Source organism: Aphelocoma coerulescens, assembly GCF_041296385.1.
Source record: "Aphelocoma coerulescens isolate FSJ_1873_10779 chromosome Z unlocalized genomic scaffold, UR_Acoe_1.0 ChrZ, whole genome shotgun sequence".
NCBI classification, from domain to species: Eukaryota; Metazoa; Chordata; class Aves; order Passeriformes; family Corvidae; genus Aphelocoma; species Aphelocoma coerulescens.
The window spans coordinates 60251808-60271457 of record NW_027184085.1 but is presented as its reverse complement, the minus strand read 5'-3'; the positions used below and the strand labels follow the sequence as shown (position 1 = coordinate 60271457).

Below are 19650 nucleotides of genomic sequence, written 5' to 3'. Positions count from 1 at the left end.
TTGGGCGGTGTTTCAGTTGTCTCAAGCTCAGTGATTGTGACAATAGGATCGAGTGTTTCTGGGCAAGAATCAGAGGGAAGGACAAAGCAGATATCCTGCCTTGTGGGAGTCTTGTATACCACCAGCCAGGATGAAGAGGCAGGTGAAATATTTTGTAAGTAGTCTCACAATCGCTTGCCCTTCTTCTCTAGGGGGACTTCAACTTTCCAGATGCCTACTGTCAATACAATACAGCAGAGAGGGGAAACAGTCCAGGAAATTACGGGAGTGTGTGTAAGACCATTCTCTGACACAGCTGGTAAGGGAACCGAGGGGAGGCACCTGTTGGATCTGTTCTTTGTGAACAGAAAAGAATTAGAGGGTGATGTGATGGTCTGAGGCCATCTTGGGATCATGAAATGATAGAGTTTTCAATTCTCAGAGAAAAAAGGAAGGGGATCAGCATAACTGCCATCTTGAATTTAGGAAGGTCTGCCTAGGGACTTGGTTGTAAGAAACCCTTGGGAGGCAGTCCTGAATTGCAAAGGAGTCAGGAACACTGGACAAGGTTTTGCAAGAAGGAAATCTTAAGGGTGCAGGCTGTCCTCATGCACGAAAAGACAAGCTGATGCGGAAGAAGGCAATCCTAGCAGAACAGAGAGCTTTGGCTGGAATTCTGGGTAAAAAGAGAGGAAGGGGAAGGCAACTTAGGGGGACTACAAGGATGTCGTGAGGTTATGCAGGGAAAGAAAGAATGGAGAAAGCCCAGAAATTAATCTGGCTACTGCTGTAAAAGACAACAGAAATGTTTTTATAAATACAAATACTTTCATAAATAAATTGAGAAGTGTTTGGACAATGTTCTCTCAAGCACATGGTATAAGTCTTGGTATGTCCTGTGCAGGATTAAGAGTTAGACTTCATGAGCCTTGTGGGTCCCTTCCAACTCAGCATATTCTGTGATTTCAGTGATCATGACAACAGGAAGGCTAAGGAGGATCTCCTTATCTCATGGATGTGGGGAAACACATAATGACAAAGGATGAGGAAAAGGCAGAGGTACTTAGTGCCATCTTTGCCTCTGTCTTTAACAGCAAGCCAGGTTGTTCTTTGAGTACCCAGCCTCATGAGCTGGAAGACAGGGATGGGGATGAGAATGAAGCCTCCATATTTAAAGGGGCTGTGACTTCTGACCTGTTACACCACTTAGACACACACAAGTCCATGGGGCTGGATGGGATCCACTGAAAGTTACGGAGGGAGCTGTCAGCAAAGCTCACCAAGCCAGTTTCCATCATTTACCACCAGTCCTGGATAACTAGTGAAGTCCCAGATTACAGGAGATTAGCAAATGTGATGCCAGTCTACAGGAAGGGTTGGAGGGAGGATGCAGGGAACTATAGGCCCGTCAGTCTGAGAGAGTCATGAAGCACATGCCTTCATTTGGCATGTATGGGGCAACCAGGGGATCAGGCCCAGCCAGTTTGGGTTTAGGAAAGGCAGGTCCTGTTTGACTAACTTGATCTTCCTTCATGAAGACCCTGCCTAATGGATAAGGAAAAGACTGTGGATGTGTCTACCTGGACTTCAGTAAAGCCTTTGACACTGTTTCCCACAGCATTCTCCTGGAGAAACTGGCTGCTCATGGTTTGGACAGGGGCACTCTGCCCTGGGTTAAAAACTGGCTGGATGGCCAGGCCCAGAGAGTGGTGGTAAATGGAGTTACATCCAGCTGGAAAGCCAGTCTCCAGTGGTGCTCCCCATGGCCTAGTGTCAGGGCTTCGTCTGTTTAATAACTGGTTTGAGTACCCTTCAGTCAGTTCACAGATGACACTAAACTGGGTGGGAGTGTTGAACTGCTGGGGGGTAGAAAGGCTCTGCACAGGCTGGATTGATGGGCCAAGGCCAGCTGGATAAGATTCAACAAGGTGAGGTGCTGGGTCCTTGGGCCACAACAACCTCATGCAGGAGTTGGAGAAAAGTGGCTGGAAACCTGCACAGAGGAAAAGGACCTGAGGGTGCTGGTCAACAGCAGCTGAACATGAGCCATTGTGTGCCCAGGTGCCAAAAAGGCCATTGGCATCTTAGCCTGCATCAGCAACAGTGTAACCACCAGTACCAGGGCAGAGATTGTCCCCCTGTTGTTGGGCAAAGGTGAGGCCACACCTTGAGTGCTGTGTCCAGTTTTGGGCTCCTCACAACAAGACAGACATTGACTCTGGAGCATGTCCAGACTCTGGAACAGGTCCAGAGAAGGGCAACAAGAGTTGTTGAAAGATCTGGAGCACAGGTTCTACTAGGAAAAGCTGAAGAAGCTGGGGGTGTTTAGCCTGGAGAAAAGGAGGCTCAGGGGAGACCTTATCTCTCTCTACAACTACCTGAAAGGACGTTGTAGACAGGTGAGGGTTGGTCTCTTCTCCTGGGTAACAAGTGATAGGATGAGGGGAAATGGTCTCCATTTCCACCAGGGGAGTTTTAGATTGGGTATTAGGAAAAATTTCTTCACTGAAAGGGTAGTCAATCACTGGAATAGGCTGCCCAGGGAAGTGGTAGAATCACCATCCCTGAAAGCACTCAAAAGGCATGTGGATGTGGCACTTGAAGACATGGTTTAGTGGTTGGACTCAATGATTAAATGTCTTTTCCAACCTAAACAATTCTTCGATTCTATAAAAACATCCACTACCAAAAAAAACCATCATAGGAGTATCTTCTGTGCTGGTTAAAAAACCGGTCCCCAAGTACCCTTTGACTTTTGCCAGGAGTCCAAATAGCCCACATAATCTCTGAGATATATTTCTTAAGGTAGGTGGAAATCCTGCTGATGAGTCAGGAGTTAGGGATTGTTTCTTGTTCCAGATGTGCCATAGACTCATTCTGGACTTGATGGAACAAGCAGCTCTTTAAGAAGATAAAGTTGATTAAATTGACAGGAAGATGGCAGCCTTCCTTTGGCACAACTTCAAGATCTGAAACGAATAGGTTTGAATTAGCTTCTATTTCTTTCCACTTTAAGGAAGAAAACCTAAATAGTTGATCACATGGATTCCTGTGGTAAGGCTACATGTTACATTTTCTGAGTAATGTGGTTAAACCCAGATCGGTGTAAATCTCGTTGTTGAATTCATTTGTGTTATGCCATGGTTTTTAAAATTGACTGTGACTCAGTCACAGTCATAGCTAAATGCAAAGTCTAAGGGAACTCCATTACAAACACACTTATTGCCACCTTGGAAATAGAGCACAAAACCTGAAAAATAAACGTGAGTGCCAAGATAAAGGAATAACAGGGCAGAGGCAGTTCTGCTGTGGTTTGAAAATGACTCTACCATTGCAATGATCCTGCTAACTCTTCCCTAAATTCCAAACAAGCAGTTCACAGTGCACAAGTATAATTCTATTAGGGCAGATGTACATGGGGAAGAAGAAAGTATGTTATACATATTTTTATATGGATTGTGAAAGTTGGTGTTAGATACAAATAACAATGCAGTGCCCATATCTGATAGTTTTCTTAGGCAATTACATAATACCACACTGCATGATCTTACAGTTTTAAATCCCTTAAGAGAAATGACAGAGAACGTTTCATAGTCTCTTGGAAATAGGTTTTGCTCCAGATGGCATCAGATCATCTTATACCTTATAAATCAGTCTAAATAGAATATAATTTTCCCTATGGAATAAGTTTGCTCTAGAAAGCAGTGTAAAATAAGGGAAAGCAGATCAATGAACTATTCCTTAAGGTCTGTGTGTCCTTCTTCTCTCTCTCCCCATTCCTCCCCTCCTCCCCAGATTATGCAGTTTAAGCAATTTGTGACACTGTGAGTTTACTTTTCCTGTCTTTTCCTTGTCCATGGGGCTGCTTTGCTCATGGCTACTAGTGATCCCATTGTGGCTGAAGGAAAGGAAGAGTGTAGACCCATATTAAACTACACCCCAAACTAAGATACCACCTCTCAGTCTCTTGTCTAAAAATTGATTCAGTTCATTTAATTTCAAATTATTCTGTCTTCCACTGTATTTTCCTTCTGACAATCATTACCTATCTGGAAGGAGATATTCACCTTCTGCTTTATTCAATATTATTACTACAAGTAAGCCAGTCTCAGGGAAATGAATAGTGTGTTCCCATATGGTTTTTGCATAAAGATGTTTCTTTCCCTTCTAGCCTCCTATGTGCTTGGGCATTGTCTTATTGGAGTTGTCTTAATTCCAAAGACTCTGCTGTGCATCTCCTGCCATTTACAAACTTGAAAACTCAAAAAATAAAATAAGACCTATGCACTGCATCTTCTTGTTTGCCTTCATTGCACAGAGTTAGACTTCAAGCTAGAAAGCTATCTACTAAAGACACTTTCTATTTAACAATTTGTGTCTACTTGTCAACATTTGAAGTTGTCACAGCTCTGAGGAAAAAACCACAATAGCTGTCCTTTCATATTGTATTGGATACTTACAGCTGATTCTAAAACAAAGGCCAATTAAAAGGAAGTATTAATAGAATTGTTAGCATGTGGCTCAGAAGAGGCAAAGGCAAGAGCCATTAAATATTATGACTTTTAAGATGCGAAGGTATGTGAAAGACCATGAACATCTGAGGCTTTATTGGGTGAGTTAAGAGATGGGAATTTTCAATACGGCAGATCAAAGGTGTATTGGGGCACAAGGCTGACTAGCTAGCCAGCTATAGCAGGACCACCAGTCTCCTATCTATCTCTATTTCCCTGCTACTAAAGGGGACACTGATCCTGATTTTTCACTTTCTCAGTATTTGCAAATCCCTCATGCAAAGTTCCACAGTGAAAAATTGTGTAACATAGCACTTCTGAAACACAGACTAGGAATACAATAGATCATAGATAGCACTGTAAAACAACAGGCAGAAAATTGAGATTTTTTTCCAAAGTAAGCTCCCACATTTTATATAAAAATTGTTATGAGATTCCTATCCAAATGGGGACTTAACATTAGATAACTTAAACCACAAAGTATTCAGTTTACCTTCAGTGCTTTAAAAACAATGAAGAACAGTCAGTCCTGGGAAAAGTCAGATCTGTGGTTCCAGAAAATCTAGATATTTCAGTTACAAGACCACTAAACTGTGCCTCCTGGCTTAAAATAAACTTCTGCATATGATGAAGTGCCATTCAATCCCACTGCATCATTAAAGCATTTAAAAACAACAACAACAACAACAACAACAAAACAACAAAAAAAACCAACAGAAAAAAGATACATTTAAAAATTATTTTCCAGACAATTTTCTCTATCCTTTTAAATACCTCCTACAAAAACGCAATTGAACTTTGTCTATATCCATCCATACCAGGGTGGAATACAGATTTGACTCACCTTAGGGGGAAAACCAAAAGAGGTGAACTAAAGAAATACAGACCAACTTCAGACTTTCTGAATAAATATTCAAATATCCTTAAATACATATTTGCACCAAATGCATTACAGTTGCTGCAGCTCTTTTGAGTTGGCATGGCAGGATGGGTGATGAAGGGAGAGCAGTGGATGTTCTCTACCTCAACTTCAGCAAAGCTTTTGACACTGTCTCCCACGACATCCTTGTAGGTAAGCTCAGGAAATGTGGGTTAAATGAATGGACAGTGAGATGGATCAAGAACTGCCTGAATGCAGAGCTGAGAGGATCTTGATCAGCAGAGTAGAATCCAGGTGGAGGCCTGTAGTCAGTGGCACTCCCCAGGGACCAGTACTGGATCCAGTCTTACTCAGCAGGTTTGTCAATGACCTGGATGAAGGGATAGAATGCACCCACAGCAAGTTTGCTGATGACACAAAACTGGGGGAAGTGGCTGATACACCTGAAGGCTGTGCTGACATTCAAAGGGACTTTGATAGGCTGGAGAGCTGGGCAGAGAGAAACATCATGAGGTTCAACAAGGGCAAGTGTAGGGTGCTGCACCTGGGGAGGAACAACCCCAAGTACCAGCACAGGCTGGGGGCCAATCTGCTAGAGAGCAACGACTCTTTATGCCTGTGTGCATACAAGTGTACATGTGCTATACCAAATGTGGGAGAAACACTGCTCTCCTAGATTTTTAACTGCTTAAATTGTTTAACTTAAGTTATAAGTTAAGTTAAATGCAATTAAGTACTGTTAAGTTTAAATGCTATTAAGTTCAGTGCTGTTGGGCCTTTGGGCTGTATTCCCCTTTATCCTTCCCTTTTCTATCCTTTCGTCTCCCTCCTCTCTCCTCTCAACCCATGTCCTGTCCCCTCCCCACAAAGTTTTGGGGTTATTTTGGTTTGGATTGATTGGATTTTTGTTCGCTTTTCCTTAGTGTACCTTGACCATCCAGTAAGTAGCAGAGTGGACCTATAAAAGCTTTTATATTAATGTGTTTTTACTGATTGCTTTGCCAGTGATTCTTTAAACAATCTTAAAACACTCATCGTGACATAGGTGCAGGTACAAACCAATAATAGATGAATGGATGTATGAGAAGCCAAAACTTTTTAAAATTCTTTTTTCGTAACAGAGAAGGTATTAGGACAAAAAATTATTTAATGGTGCACTTGACAGCACCTTGTCAGGTTAGCTTCATTATTTATTGTTTCCAATCAGGTGCTCTCTTTGCTGTGTTTCTTCAGTGACGCTCTGAACACAGAATCATACAGGGCAGGAGAAGCCTCAGGGCTTGTAAGTCAAACCTCCTGTGTGAAAAGCAGGTCTAATGGAGCAGGTTGCTCAGGATCATGCCTAGTTGAGTTCTTAATGTTCATTCTCTTGATTATTCATTTTAAATGTTCATTTGATGCAGCAAAGTGTGAAAGAAAACACTTTAAAAAAGGTCCAGGTTGTAAAACCAGAGAATTGGGAGCAAACCTGAGTGGCACATCCAATACCTGTATGAGCTGGAACTTTATGAAATAAGTAAGCAATTGTCTAGACATCCAGCTACCCTTGCTCATTTTGCCTGAACAAACTTTATAATATAAATTCTGCTCTTGAGGAAAATTTCCTAGGACAAGAAATTAGTTGTTTTTTTTGTTTTTTTTTTTTTTTTCCAGTGTGGAGCAAAACACTCATTCTTCTTTTCTAGCCAGGTAAACTTCCTGCAAGAATATTGTTTTTTCATGTTTTATAAGAGCACAGAAAACCAGATGAAATAGTTGAATGTAATTGTATTTCATCCCAGAACAACAGCTTGAAAAATGTAATGGCCATTCATAACAGTGACTGTGGGTCCAACTTCTGGCAAGAGTTTGTCTTGGTTTAAGACAATTTAAAAAGTGGACACTCCGAAATGAGTTACCTCCCCTTATAGTTTTAACCAATCCCTTTCCACCATAAAGAGAAATGAATATGAGCAGATATAAGTGAAAAAATAACAGTTACCTAACATGCAAAACAGCAACAGGCAAAAAATAACAGTGAATAACCACAAGATAAAAAATTGCTAAATCTCACTGGCCCTCCAGGAAGAAAGAGAAACCTAAAATGGTGGAGTGGTCCCCCCTCCCTTCCAGGATGGTGGCCCCCCACAGCCAGCAGTGTGCTTTGAAAGACGAAGGGAAAATGGTGACAAAATCCTCCTGGGAACTAGGAGCTTACAAAGCAGTTCTCGTGGCAGATGGGCATCATGGGCATCACCGGGGTGTGACCCTGGCCCCACGGTGTCAGCCTCTGGTTCATCAGGTGCTGCTGCTGTTGTCTCTCTGTCTCCTGTCACCCGCTGGACTCTGCTGGCATTGATGCTATTATTCCTGAGCCATGGTTGTGTTGGGAGGGAGCAGGAGGGAAGAAACTGTCTCTCAGCATGGACATGCGGTGACCCAACCTCGACTAACTCACGCTTCACAGGGTCAACAGGTATTGCAAAATTCACTCTGAAATAGGTTCTGATTACAAAATGCAGCTTTTTGGGTTGCTGCTGTTGTGAGCCCAGAAAACCCACCAGAAATAGCCTCTGCCTTGAACAAATGTCACGAGGGAAAAGAGCATTTGACTTGGGCGCTCCAACTTTTTAAAGGGATTGGTATCACCCCCACCTGCCTCACACTTCTGTTTCTGTGGCGCTGGGCCTTAAAGTGTCAGTAACAATTTTGGGCACAGATAGATATGGAATACAGTAACATTTTGGGTTACCCAGGACAGAAGTATATCACAAACGTTTTTAAAGTCTCAGGCAAGAATTCTCTACTTTTAAATGCTTGATGGAATATGACGACATTTGTCACTCTCTTTTTTTTCTCCTAAAGTTGCTTCTTAAGGCCAAGTCTATTTAAACAGACATTGTCTTTTCAGATGTTCTGGCTGAAATGCTGACCATATTGAAGTTGACTGCAATGACTAAATTGTCTTCCATTAATAGAGTGAGGATTTCAGCATTTATAAAACATTTCTTCACAGTACCCTCAAAATTTTCCAATCTTTTCCCACCTGTCTCTTGAGCTTACCATAATTATTACCATTTATTACCTTCATGACACACCTTATGAGCGTTTGCACCCACATTCAAAAGTCTTTTGAAGACTTCTAATATTTTTAGTTGGCTTCCTAGGAAAACAAGGCTTACACAGTTATGCTGTCTGTTCCTCTGCTCATCCCATTGTCTTTGATCCCATTTTTTTAATTTCAGCCTAATATAATGGAAAATAAAGGTCTCACAGACATTACATCCGTTCAAATGGAGTAGAAACACACAATTCAATGCTTGAAAGTTAATGGTTCTGTTTGTGTAGCTTGACAACCTTGTACTCGGCCTGAAACAAGGCATGGTGTACTCTTAGCCATCTGCAGGGGAGTTCAATGGTGTGGGATGGGGTGGGACTTTGGGAGTGTTACCTGGGCACAGGTTATTGGGGGAAGGTGGGAATGCAGCCAGTCTCTGTAGATTCCACGGCCTCCAGAACAATTTGCTGTTGCCATAGCGATGGCAGCTTGCTTTGACAAGTTCGCGGCCTACAAGCAAGAATTGTGATGATGGGTGTTTCAGGGGCTGACCGTGCACTCCCACGTGGGAACAAATGGAGCCTGAGCGGCTGAGGAGTTCCACACAGTGAGGGCTGAGGGATGCGGCACCAGGATGCGGACTCGTCCCCGCTGCCTGCTGGTGGGCACCAGGGCGGCTCGGGCCCGTCCCCGCCGCGTGTTCAGCCGCAGCCCCTCCGGCCGCCGCCGCCGCTGTGGAGCCCCGCGGGAAGCGGCCCCGCGCCCTCCGCGCACGGTGAGGGTCGGCACCTTCTCCCAGGCTACCAGCGACGGGACGAGAGGGCACAGCCTCAAGCTGCGCCATGCGAGGTTTAGGCAGGACCTTAGGAGGGATTTCTTCACCGAAACTGTGATTAAACATTAGAATGAACTACCCAGGGAGGTGGTGGAGTCACGGTCCCTGGGGGTGTTTAAGGAAAGACTGGACGTCACACTCCACTGCTTTAGTCTAACTGACATGGTGGTGCCAGATCATGGGCTAGAACACAACGATCCCAGACATCTTCCTCACCCTGGTTCACCCCCTGATTCTGTGGGCTCGCGCTGCCCTCGCCGCGGGCGGTGCGGCAGCGCTTGGCCCCGCCAGGCCGCCGTCGGGGGCGGGTCCGCGCCGCAGCCATGGCGGCGCCCGTCGTGCCGGAGAGCGACAGGTACCGGCGCTCCGGCGGCGCCGCTCCCGCCGGGCCGCTCTGCCCCTCCGGGCCGGGCGGGGCGGAGCAGGTCTCGCCACGGTGCCGGGGCGCAGCGGGGCCAAGGCCCCTCTGACCCCCTCCCTCCTTCCTCCCAGCATCCGCAGGGCCGTGTCGCTGCTCAACGCCGTGGACCCGGGCCGGTTTCCGCGGCTCCTCTCCCGCCTTCTCCAGAAGCTGCACCTGAAGGTTGGCGGGGCGCGGGGAGCCGGCGGGGCCGTGTCGCGCTGGGGCGGGGCCGTGTCGCGCTGGGGCGGGGCGGGAGCGGGGGTTCGGCGGTGCTGGGAGGGCGCGGGGCCCGGCCCGGCCGGAGCTTGGGCAGCGCGGCTGCGGAGCCTAAACCCCCCCGCCCCATCCCCTCCTTTAAAGGGTTTTGGTTTTTAATTTAATTCCTCACTAATTCTTCAGAACTATTTCGGGGGAATGAAATAAAAGCCGGTAACGAATGGCGCGAGAAGGTGAATGACAATGAGAGCGAGAGATGCTTGTTGTAGCCCACTGCCCCCAGGTGCTGGCGCCTCCGAGAGCGGTGTCGGAGGACGCGCGAGTTGCTTGACTTTTTGCACACGCTCTGCCTCTGCCCTCACGAGTGTTTTCCACAAAAATCGCATTTTATACTGGGTTTGCAAAAAGCCAGTGGTTACACACTCGAGCGATTGATTGTTTATTTTAGGATTGTGCAGGCCTGATGTTCAGTGCTATTCCCCAAGTCAAGCACCCTAACCATCAAAACTTTTTACCATTTACACATTTTAGCAAACAAAGGCTTCATTGGCAACAAATTGCATAGTTCTTATTAATTAATATTCTATCTTCTACTGCCTAATCATTCTCTTGCTTCCCATGCTAATTAGTCTGCGTGCTCACTCTCTCCTTTTGAGTCAGTGGGCTTCGTGGTTTGGTGGTCATGAATCAGTGGCCATGGATCGCCCTGCAGGAATTACCTTTTACCCAGTCCGAGCTGATTTCAGCACAGTTGCTGAGTTGGCTTTGTTAGTTTCTTCCTTATCTTGGGAGTTCTGCCAAATGTCCTCGAGGCCCATAAATTCTGCATTCTTTGTGTTCACTATCAGTGGTACATCCTCCTTCCCAAGTTTTGTTAACCTCCCCCTAGGTTTGAGGTCACTGACACATGTCAAGCCCTAAACCTTAACAAGGCAATTCTTCCAACAAGTAATCTGTCTTTCTAAAACCTGCACATCGCTTAGAGCTTGTTGGCTTCTCTCTGTTCACGTTTCTTGTTGATTAGGCTTGACGGTATACAAACATCAAAGAACATCCTTTCTTAAGAAAATTTTACATGTTCCACATTTTACAATACAAGTGAAACACTAAATGCGTGTTTTATTTATTTTTCTGCATTTGTGCATGTCCATCAACTAAAGACACCTGTGGAATTGAGGATAAAAATTAAGTCCAGAGCTTTCAGTGAAAATTTCTGTCATCTTTGCAGAAGATGTTTATAAATGCAGAATTAAGACAGTAAATCAGAAGTCAGTTTCATTGCACAGTGCCAAAATGTTAAATGCAGGCTAACTCTAAACTTTGTACTAAATATTGCAGGGGAAACTGTAAAATGAATCTTACGCCAGAAATTATTTTGTCAGTTTCATTGTCTTTCAGTCTCAGATTTTGTTTATTCCCTTGTTTTCTGTTCAGAAAAAGCATAAAAAGAAACACAGATTTGTTTTCTGTACACATATACATACAGACTGAATGGTACAGTATTACTGGAGCAGCATGGAAAAAATGCAAATATATTCAAGATTATATGCGTGAGACTGTAAGGATTCATTTGATTCAACTGCTGTTTTTTGGTTTTTTTTTTTCTATTAACATCACTAGCTTGGGTGCCCTGTTAATTGCAGAGAGTTTTCTCAGTGGTTTCGCATGGATATTAACTCTTTGGTAACTGGAATGCACCAGCAACCTTTTGTTTGTTTGGTTTGTTCTTTTTTACTACTCTGTAGCATTTTAATAGCTCTTCACAGTTTTAACCAGCATTTACATGAGCTGAAGTGATTATTTTAATTCAGCCCACTCAATCTCATGAATACCTTTGCTGACCTTTCTAAAGTACCTAACTAAGTACTTAGTTAAATTGCTGGAAACTTGAAATGAACTTCATTGCCTTAACAAGGCAGATACTGGGAGCTCTGTGTTTCCTTTTAACAGCTAATGATCAAATAATGTTTCCATTTTGATACTCTTGTTACAAACGTGGTGATCATTGAAAGTTTTGTGTAATTGCTTCATTTTTTTATTTGGACAGCTAAATTGTTTTGCTTGTGAAGTTTTGCAGTTTTGGATTACTAAGTGGTCTAAATGTGGTGCTTTGATGTCTGTATTACAGATTTGTTAGTAATTAGGTTTTAAAAGTGTCTGTGTTTTAAATTACTATTTAATTTGCTGTGGTATAGTAAATACAACTGCTGAATTTTAAAAATACAGCACATTCTCAATTGTCTTTAGTGACATAGTAGGCTATAGATTCAAATCTGACTTTCAAAATAAATGTACATTAGGCCTTTATTTCCTTTGCAACAGCATAGGTGATTTTTAGAAGGGTATCCAGAATGGAAGAAGCATACATAACTAACTTAACTACAGTTTTGCCTTCTGTTTTCTGGGGTGTGATTTAAATAATGCTTTTTGTACTTGTCTTATTTTTATTTATAAAAGGTTGTTGGAGATGATCTGATAATTGAAAGAAGAATATTTCTCTAGTGTCTATGAGGTACAAAGAGAAAGCATTTTCTGATGTATGTCAGGTAACCCTGTGGTACTGTGTTGGCTTTTAATTTTGATTTTCAGTGAGAGGAATTGTGTTTTCTATTGGAAAAGGGCTTTGCTTTGTAATTTCTGTTTAGAAAGAACTGGATAGCCACCGTGTTTACAAAGATGGGGAGAAAGTTTTTATTTTGACAAGCATGCTCATGGGCCTTAAATGAAATGTCAGGACTAACCATTTTTGTGCTTCAGGCTGAAAGTACTTTCAGTGAAGAGGAGGAAGAAAAACTTCAAATAGCTTTTTCAATGGAAAAACAGGATCTTCATCTGGTTCTTGAAACTATATCATTCATTTTGGAACAGGTATTTTGTTTTCATCATTATACATTGATAAATGTATTTTTTTATCCAACTGTAGATTTAAAAATAGGACGAAGTTAAAAAGGAATTAGTGAAAACATATCTGTGGTATATTATGTATGTTTTGGGATTATGATTTTACTGCTTTTGGTTTCATGCCTTTCCGATTTGGATGGGACTGGGTGCCTTTCTGGAGTGGTTTTTCTGCTAATGTAAATGTTAATAGTAGAAGTGAGGTCTGCATGACTCCACAGGAACTGTTGATAGTTATGAGATATTCTATTCTCTCTTATTCATTGTAAACAAGCCAGCCCTGCATTTTTTAAGTTCTTGTGAGGAAAATACTAGATAACATTACGGAGCACAGCTTAAGTTACTTTAAGAGTCAGTTATGGAAAATTTTCATGCACAGAAGCAGTCTGTAGTGAGGTGAACAGGCACACCTAATGTAGCTCTAGTATTTGGATGAGTGGATGACTGCATGGTGTAGTCACCTTGTAAACAGAGGTTTTCTGATTCCGTGGTCTACCTCTACTAAGGTTGGGAAGCTGTTGTATTACAATAAATAAGATAAATTAAATAGGTAAATAGGGTAACTGTTTTAAAAATTGTCAAGGCCCATGATGTTATCCATCCATTTCATGCAAGTATAGAACGTGTAGTGTTGTGCAGAGTGCATGCATAGTGATGGTCTGTTGTGGGATTTAAATCTGGTCGTTTCTTACACATCAGTTTATGATCAGTTCACTTAACATGTTCCGCTGCATTACAAATAAAACAAACAGTCCTCCTCATGGCTCCCATCCACCAAAAAATGAAAGTGAAACCTGAGGTCACCTCCAGACTGGAATTTTTAATTTTCATCTCAGCAAAAAAGTAGAACTAGCTGTTTATTGCCTTTTCCTGATTTCCTCAGACTGCTTAATTGATATTGTAATTGTTGAAGATGAACAGAAAAAGCAGTTAATTCTCTTCTTGCCTTTTTTTGCATTAAAAAAAAAAAGTGAAGAATATTAATTCACTTAAAATATAATATTTAAAAAAAAAAAGGAGTCCCAGATGGACTACATGTTGTATGAGCACTCTTTGTTTTCCTGCTGATAGCAATGCTTCTTGGAGCAGCTGCTTGTTCTGTCAGACCATTACTGTTTTAACAGCCCTTTGGTCTATGGAGGCATTATAGATAAAAAGACTGCTGTACAGTCTTTGCCACATATGTTGCTTCTTTTTTTTCCCTGACCTGGTGGTGACACAGTCCTGTTTTGGAAGTGAAGAACGACACAGAGTGTCTTCCATAAAAAAATTGACACTAATAGGGAGGTTATATCTAATTCAGTTTAGGCAAACTGTTCTTGGTTTTTCAGCATATTACCTTGTAGTTTAGGTTTGCTTGAATAGTGTGAATTGGAAAAGTTCTCCTTTCTTGAGTCACAATTGGCTTCAAAGCCCATTTTTTTTCACTGATAACTGTACATATACTCAGATCTGGCTTGAGTCTACATTATTTTTTTGTAGTTTCTCTATCTTGAGAAGAGTAATTTGTAACACTGCATTTTGAGATAGTTACAGTTTTCTGTCTCCCAAGTTTGAGGGTTAATGAACAGGCTGCATGTAGTTCCCCCAGTGGAGTTGCTAGTAAAAATCTTGTGTGAACACCGTGACCATTTGTGCTAGAACGTATGTGGTGTGACTTGTAGAGCAGCACTCAGCAACAGAAGTTATTTTTCCTTTCACAGGCAGTCTATCACAATTTGAAGCCTGCTTCACTGCAACAGCAGCTACAAAGCATTCACCTGGATCAAGACAAAGCTGAAGCATTTGCTAGTGCATGGGCGGCTGCAGGTCAAGATACGATTGAAAAGTTCAGGCAGAGGGTTTTGACCCCTCAGAAGGTAATGTGTGTGGTTTTTCTTCTGAGAGAGAACAAACTTGTATTAGTTTGTATCAAAGCAAGGAATTTAACCTAAGGTACAAAGTTAGTGACAAGGCAGGGTACTTCCAGGTACTAGATAAATTTGATCGAGACAGTTGAATTCTATTGTCTTACAAAGATGTTGCATGTTAGCTGAGCTGCTGTAACTGTTGGAACCTGGCTATATATGCACTGTTCGCAACCGATGTACATTTGGAGATGTTTGTGAACAGGCTTTACAACAGGGCCAGGGTACCAAGTGCTCGTGAGCATTTGTGGTGGTTGAGCTCATTGGGCTGGTGATTCTCTGTAGTTGTATCTGAGCTCCTGTCTTATATAATTTTGTAAGCTGGTTGGGTAGTGAATTTTGCGAGATACTTATTACAATTTTGAGGTGTTTTTCTATGATGGCATATAATCTTGCTTCCTATGTGCTTGTTGCCTGTTAAAACTTCCTACATGCTATGGAAGTCTCATTGTATTTTAGGCATAGATGTCTATGTCTATGAGAACGTGTAATACCTCATTTTGTTGATTCATAGTAAGTCTTCATATACCCTATATATATACATATAACATACATATTCTATATACATATCTATTCTATATACATATAACCCTGTATATAGAATACAATTGTATATAGAATATCAGTGTCAGCCAGGATCAAATTTTTAGAAAGAATTGTGAAACACTGACTCAATTATTCTTACTTTATTTTTATCATTGCTTTATATCTTGTTGGGATGAGATTCAGTTTGTTACTTAATGATTTGGTGAGTAAAATAAACATAGAAAATAAATTGTATGTATTAAGTATACATGATGCACAGACAGAACTAGAACATCATAATTTGTACCAGCCTGCTTGCACCTAAATAAATCTAGAATTTCACTTTGATGTAAAATTCACATTTTGAGATGATGTATGTCTATGGAACAGACTAGAGATACTCTGAATTGCATCACAATTGATTTTTTTCTAAGTATTTAAACTTGATCCTCTGTAAAACTGGGTAATTTTAGACACAAAATTTATAGGATTCTGATACGCAAAGTTATAATAACTCATGAACCTAACAGAGTAAATGACTGATAGTATAAGTATGCAAAAATAATTGAATCGGCAAGATATTTTGGGTTTCTGTTTTTTTTTTGAAGTAATGTTACCAAGTGTACAAGTCCCAAAGTTTAAATGGTCAGTGGTACCGTAGGTATATAGGCAGGTATGACTGTCCATTGAAGGAGGTAAGTAATTGGAAAACCAACTGAAATAATGAAAGATTATAAAGTTAACTTTTCAAAATGCAGAGTATGTGTGCAGAATGGAAGGCAGGTCTGAAGACAGCCTACAACGCAGATGTCTTTAAAAATTTTCTTCAGCCGGACTATGCATTACTACATATTTTACTGCTGGCTCTTCAGCATATGAGAAACTAATAAAAACACTTTTCATCCTCTTTCATTTCCAGCTTGTAACATACATACCCGTGGTCCTTCTGTGACCTGGTTTGGGAATGACATTGCCCTGTTGCTTGTCTCGAGTTTCGTGAGCCCTGCAACATACAGTATTTCTGGTGTATGTCAGGGTTTTGGAGGTTCTTTCTAACTTCAGCACCATCTCCTAATGATACGGTGTTTTCCTACTGTATTGCATTCCAAATAAAGAAGTTTTAAACTGTCATTTTTAATTGAGCTTGCAGGAAAGCAACTGCAAAAATGTCATAGTGCAATTTACTTGCTTTTTCGTGTGTGCCTCTATATATGCTACACCATCATTTTCCCTCCTGCTTTTTTCCCAAATAACAGGTTGAGTATCAGTTTGAGTGTAATTTGAGTTGGAACTTGAATTTGCTTTCTCAGTTTGTTTTTAAAGTCTCTGAAGTATTAATCCTGTAGACTTGAAGTTCATGAGAGTTTCCTTAAAGATTAAGTTCACAAAATTAATTGCTGAATAAAGAATTTATTCTGTTAGCAAGACACGCAGAAGTAAAAAATTTTTAAAATTGCAGTGTAATGGAAGAACAACTTGTCATCTCCTTATAATCTTCTGAATCTCTTTGTAATATCTTACAAGTGCAGTAGGTGACTGCATTGTTTCCTGCAATATTCTGTGTGTAACTGCATATCTGCATGCATTTTCTGTATTACCTTTCTGTACCTTGAAAAACAGTGGGCAAAAATACTCTTACATGTGGTACATTGCTGTAGTAGCCAATTTTCTGTAAATGTTCATCACTGTCTCTTCAATTAAAGTTAAAAAAATGTTATAAGCTTGAAAAATACTTACAGAAGAGTGGTTGCTTTTTAGATTAGATATACAATTTAGGTATTTATATTGATTTAGAAATTATATTTACTTACTTCTTTGTAAAAGGAGATGGCATTGAATTATTAATACCCTCTTCATCATGTGTATATAGGTGTAACATATAAATCAGTTGATACTATAAATATGCCCTCTATATCGGTATTTGTTTACATGGCCATATATGAGTTCCCACTTTACATTGTTCACTTCTCTTCCAGAAGCAATATTATGTACAGAAGAAGAATGACATTTATATTATCACAAGTTCCAGCAACATAATCACAGGACAGTTGAAGCTGGGAGGAACCTCTGGCGTATATCTGATCCACCCCCTCTGCCCAAGCAGGGACATCTAAATCCAGTTGCTGAGGACCATGTCTAGACAGCACCTGAACATCTGTGAGGATGCAGATTCCATCACCTTCCTGGGCACCCTGTGTCAGTTCTTGGCCACCCCCAAAGTACCTAAGTGTTTTCCTGTGTTCAGAGAGAGCCTCCTGTGTTTCATTTTGTGCTTATTGCCTCTTGTCATGTAACTTGGCATCACTGTGAAGAGCCTGGCTCAGTCTTTATAGCTTTGCTTCATGTAAGGAGTTAAAAAGCTCTCTTGGCTTCTTCTCATATGCGAGGTCCTCTAATCTCTTCGTCATCTTCGTGGCCTTTGCTGTACTCTTTCCAGTATTTCCATGACTCTTATACTGTGGAGCCCAGCACTGATTATCCTACTCCAGGTGGGGCCTCACCATTGTTGAGTACAGGGGAAGGACCATTTTCCTCAGCCTGTGGGCAATACTCCTCCTAGTGCAGCCCAGGATGGCTCATGATCAACTTAGTGTCCACCAGGAGCCTCAGGTTCTTTTTCACAAAGTTTCTTTCCAGCTGGACAGCATCCAGCTTGTACTGGTGCTTAGTGTCATTCCTCTCCAGTGCAGGACATTTCACTTCCTCTTGTTGAACTTCATGAGGTTCCTGTCAGAGCATTTTTCCACCCTGTCCAAGTCCCTCTGGATGGCAACACAACCCTTTGGTGTACCAACCACTCCTGTCAGTTTTGAGTCATCTGCAGATTTGCTGAGGGTGCACCTGTCCCATCACCTAGATCACTGATGAAGACGTTGAACAAAACTGGACTCCATATTTGTCCCTAAGGTATGCTCTAGTTACTAGCCTCCACCTAGACTTTGTTTCTCTGTTTACCAGTCATTCAGCCAGTTTTCAGCCCACCTCTCTGTCTGCACTGTCAGCGTACATCACCAGCTTGGCTATGAGGATCTTACGGGACACAATGCCAAAGGCCTCCCTGAAGTCACGGCAGACCCTGTCTATTACTTTCACCTTGTCTACCAAACCAGTCTTTTCACTAGAATTAAGTTGGTCAAGTGTGACTTCCCCATCATGAGTCCGTGCTAACTACAGCAAGTGATCTTGTTCTTCACGTACCTAGAAATGGTTTCCAGAATTGTTCCATCATCTTGCCAGAGACTGAGGCTGACAGGCCTTTAGTTCTGGTGTTCTTCTTTCCTGTCTTAGAGATAAGATTGACATTTGCTTTAGGTAGGAATCTTGAGGATTGATGTTTGGTGGGGGGTGTTTGGATTTCTTTTGTTTGTTTGTGTGGGTTTCTTCAGACTGATTTATTCATGCTCTGTGCATGGTTGATGCTGGATTCATAATGAGGCTTTTTGGATCAGGTGTACTTTGTAGTTTTGTTTGTGATTCAGATTCCAGGAATATAGGTGTTATAGTAGTGGATCAGAAAATTTATTTGTTGTGTGCCTGGTCTTTGGTACCTCGGATGAAAGCATAGAGGTGGAATCCTTTAGTTAACCTGTTTGCCAGAAACTTATGCCTCATGTCAGGACTTAGAACTTGCCCCCTCAAAGATCATTGTTTCGCACTTATGAGATATCCTACTTAATGAATGTGGAAGTTTAGTCTGTGTACTTGCCTGATTTCTGATTTTCTACCACTTGAGGGAAAAGTGATATGTATTGATGTTTTTTAAAAACAGTATATCCATTATCTTTTGATTATTAATGCATATCCCCTGTTCCATTGTGAGAAATGCTAAACAAGAATGTGGTCTTTCTTGGTTTTATTTTAAACTACGTTGCGTGTAATTTCTCACTCATTCCATGAAAGTTTCCTGCTTGCCATCCTTCATGTTACCTGTCCTGGACATATTTCTGTTGTGTTTGGGGAATAGCCAATGTGAATAGAGTATGAAATAGACTTAGGAGTATTAATACTTTATGTGGTGACTGTTATAAAAGGACTGGGACTATCACGACTTAATGTCATGACGGTAAGATTGCATGCACTGTCAGCAATATTGTGGATGACATCAATCTGAGTGGTGCAGTCGGTAAGGTAGAGGGAAGAGATGTCATCCAGAGGGATCTTGACAGGCTTGAGGAGAAGGATCCATGTGAACTTCATGAGCTTCATAATGCTTAGTGCAAAGTCCTGCTCCTGAGTGAGAGCTTCCACTGGTGTGAACAAAGACTGAGGTAATGAATGTATTCAAAGCAACCTTGCAGAAAAAGAACTTGGAGGTTCTGGTGAGTGAGAAATTTGGCATGAGCCAACAATGTGCACTCATAGCCCAGAAATCCAACTGTATCCTGGGCTGTATAAAAAGAATCATGGCCAGCAGGTTAAGGGAGGCGATTCTCCCCCTCTACTCTGCTCTTCTGAGACC

The 19650-nt window shown here is 41.7% G+C and overlaps 1 protein-coding gene across 5 annotated transcripts in view; it reads left to right on the top strand.

Annotated features, from left to right (window-relative positions):
• The first annotated feature begins 9541 nt into the window (after positions 1-9541).
• The window catches only part of COMMD10 (COMM domain containing 10), a 121429-nt gene continuing 111320 nt past the window's right edge, over positions 9542-19650 (top strand). For all 5 annotated transcript variants that reach the window (XR_011147763.1, XM_069001967.1, XM_069001968.1 and 2 more), the window contains exons 1-4: positions 9542-9597; positions 9735-9825; positions 12619-12729; positions 14463-14618. Coding sequence is in view for 4 of the 5 variants with exons in the window: in XM_069001967.1 (XP_068858068.1) it covers positions 9566-9597; positions 9735-9825; positions 12619-12729; positions 14463-14618 (390 nt within the window). In the remaining variant the exon portion in view is untranslated. The remainder of the gene's footprint in view (positions 9598-9734; positions 9826-12618; positions 12730-14462; positions 14619-19650) is intronic.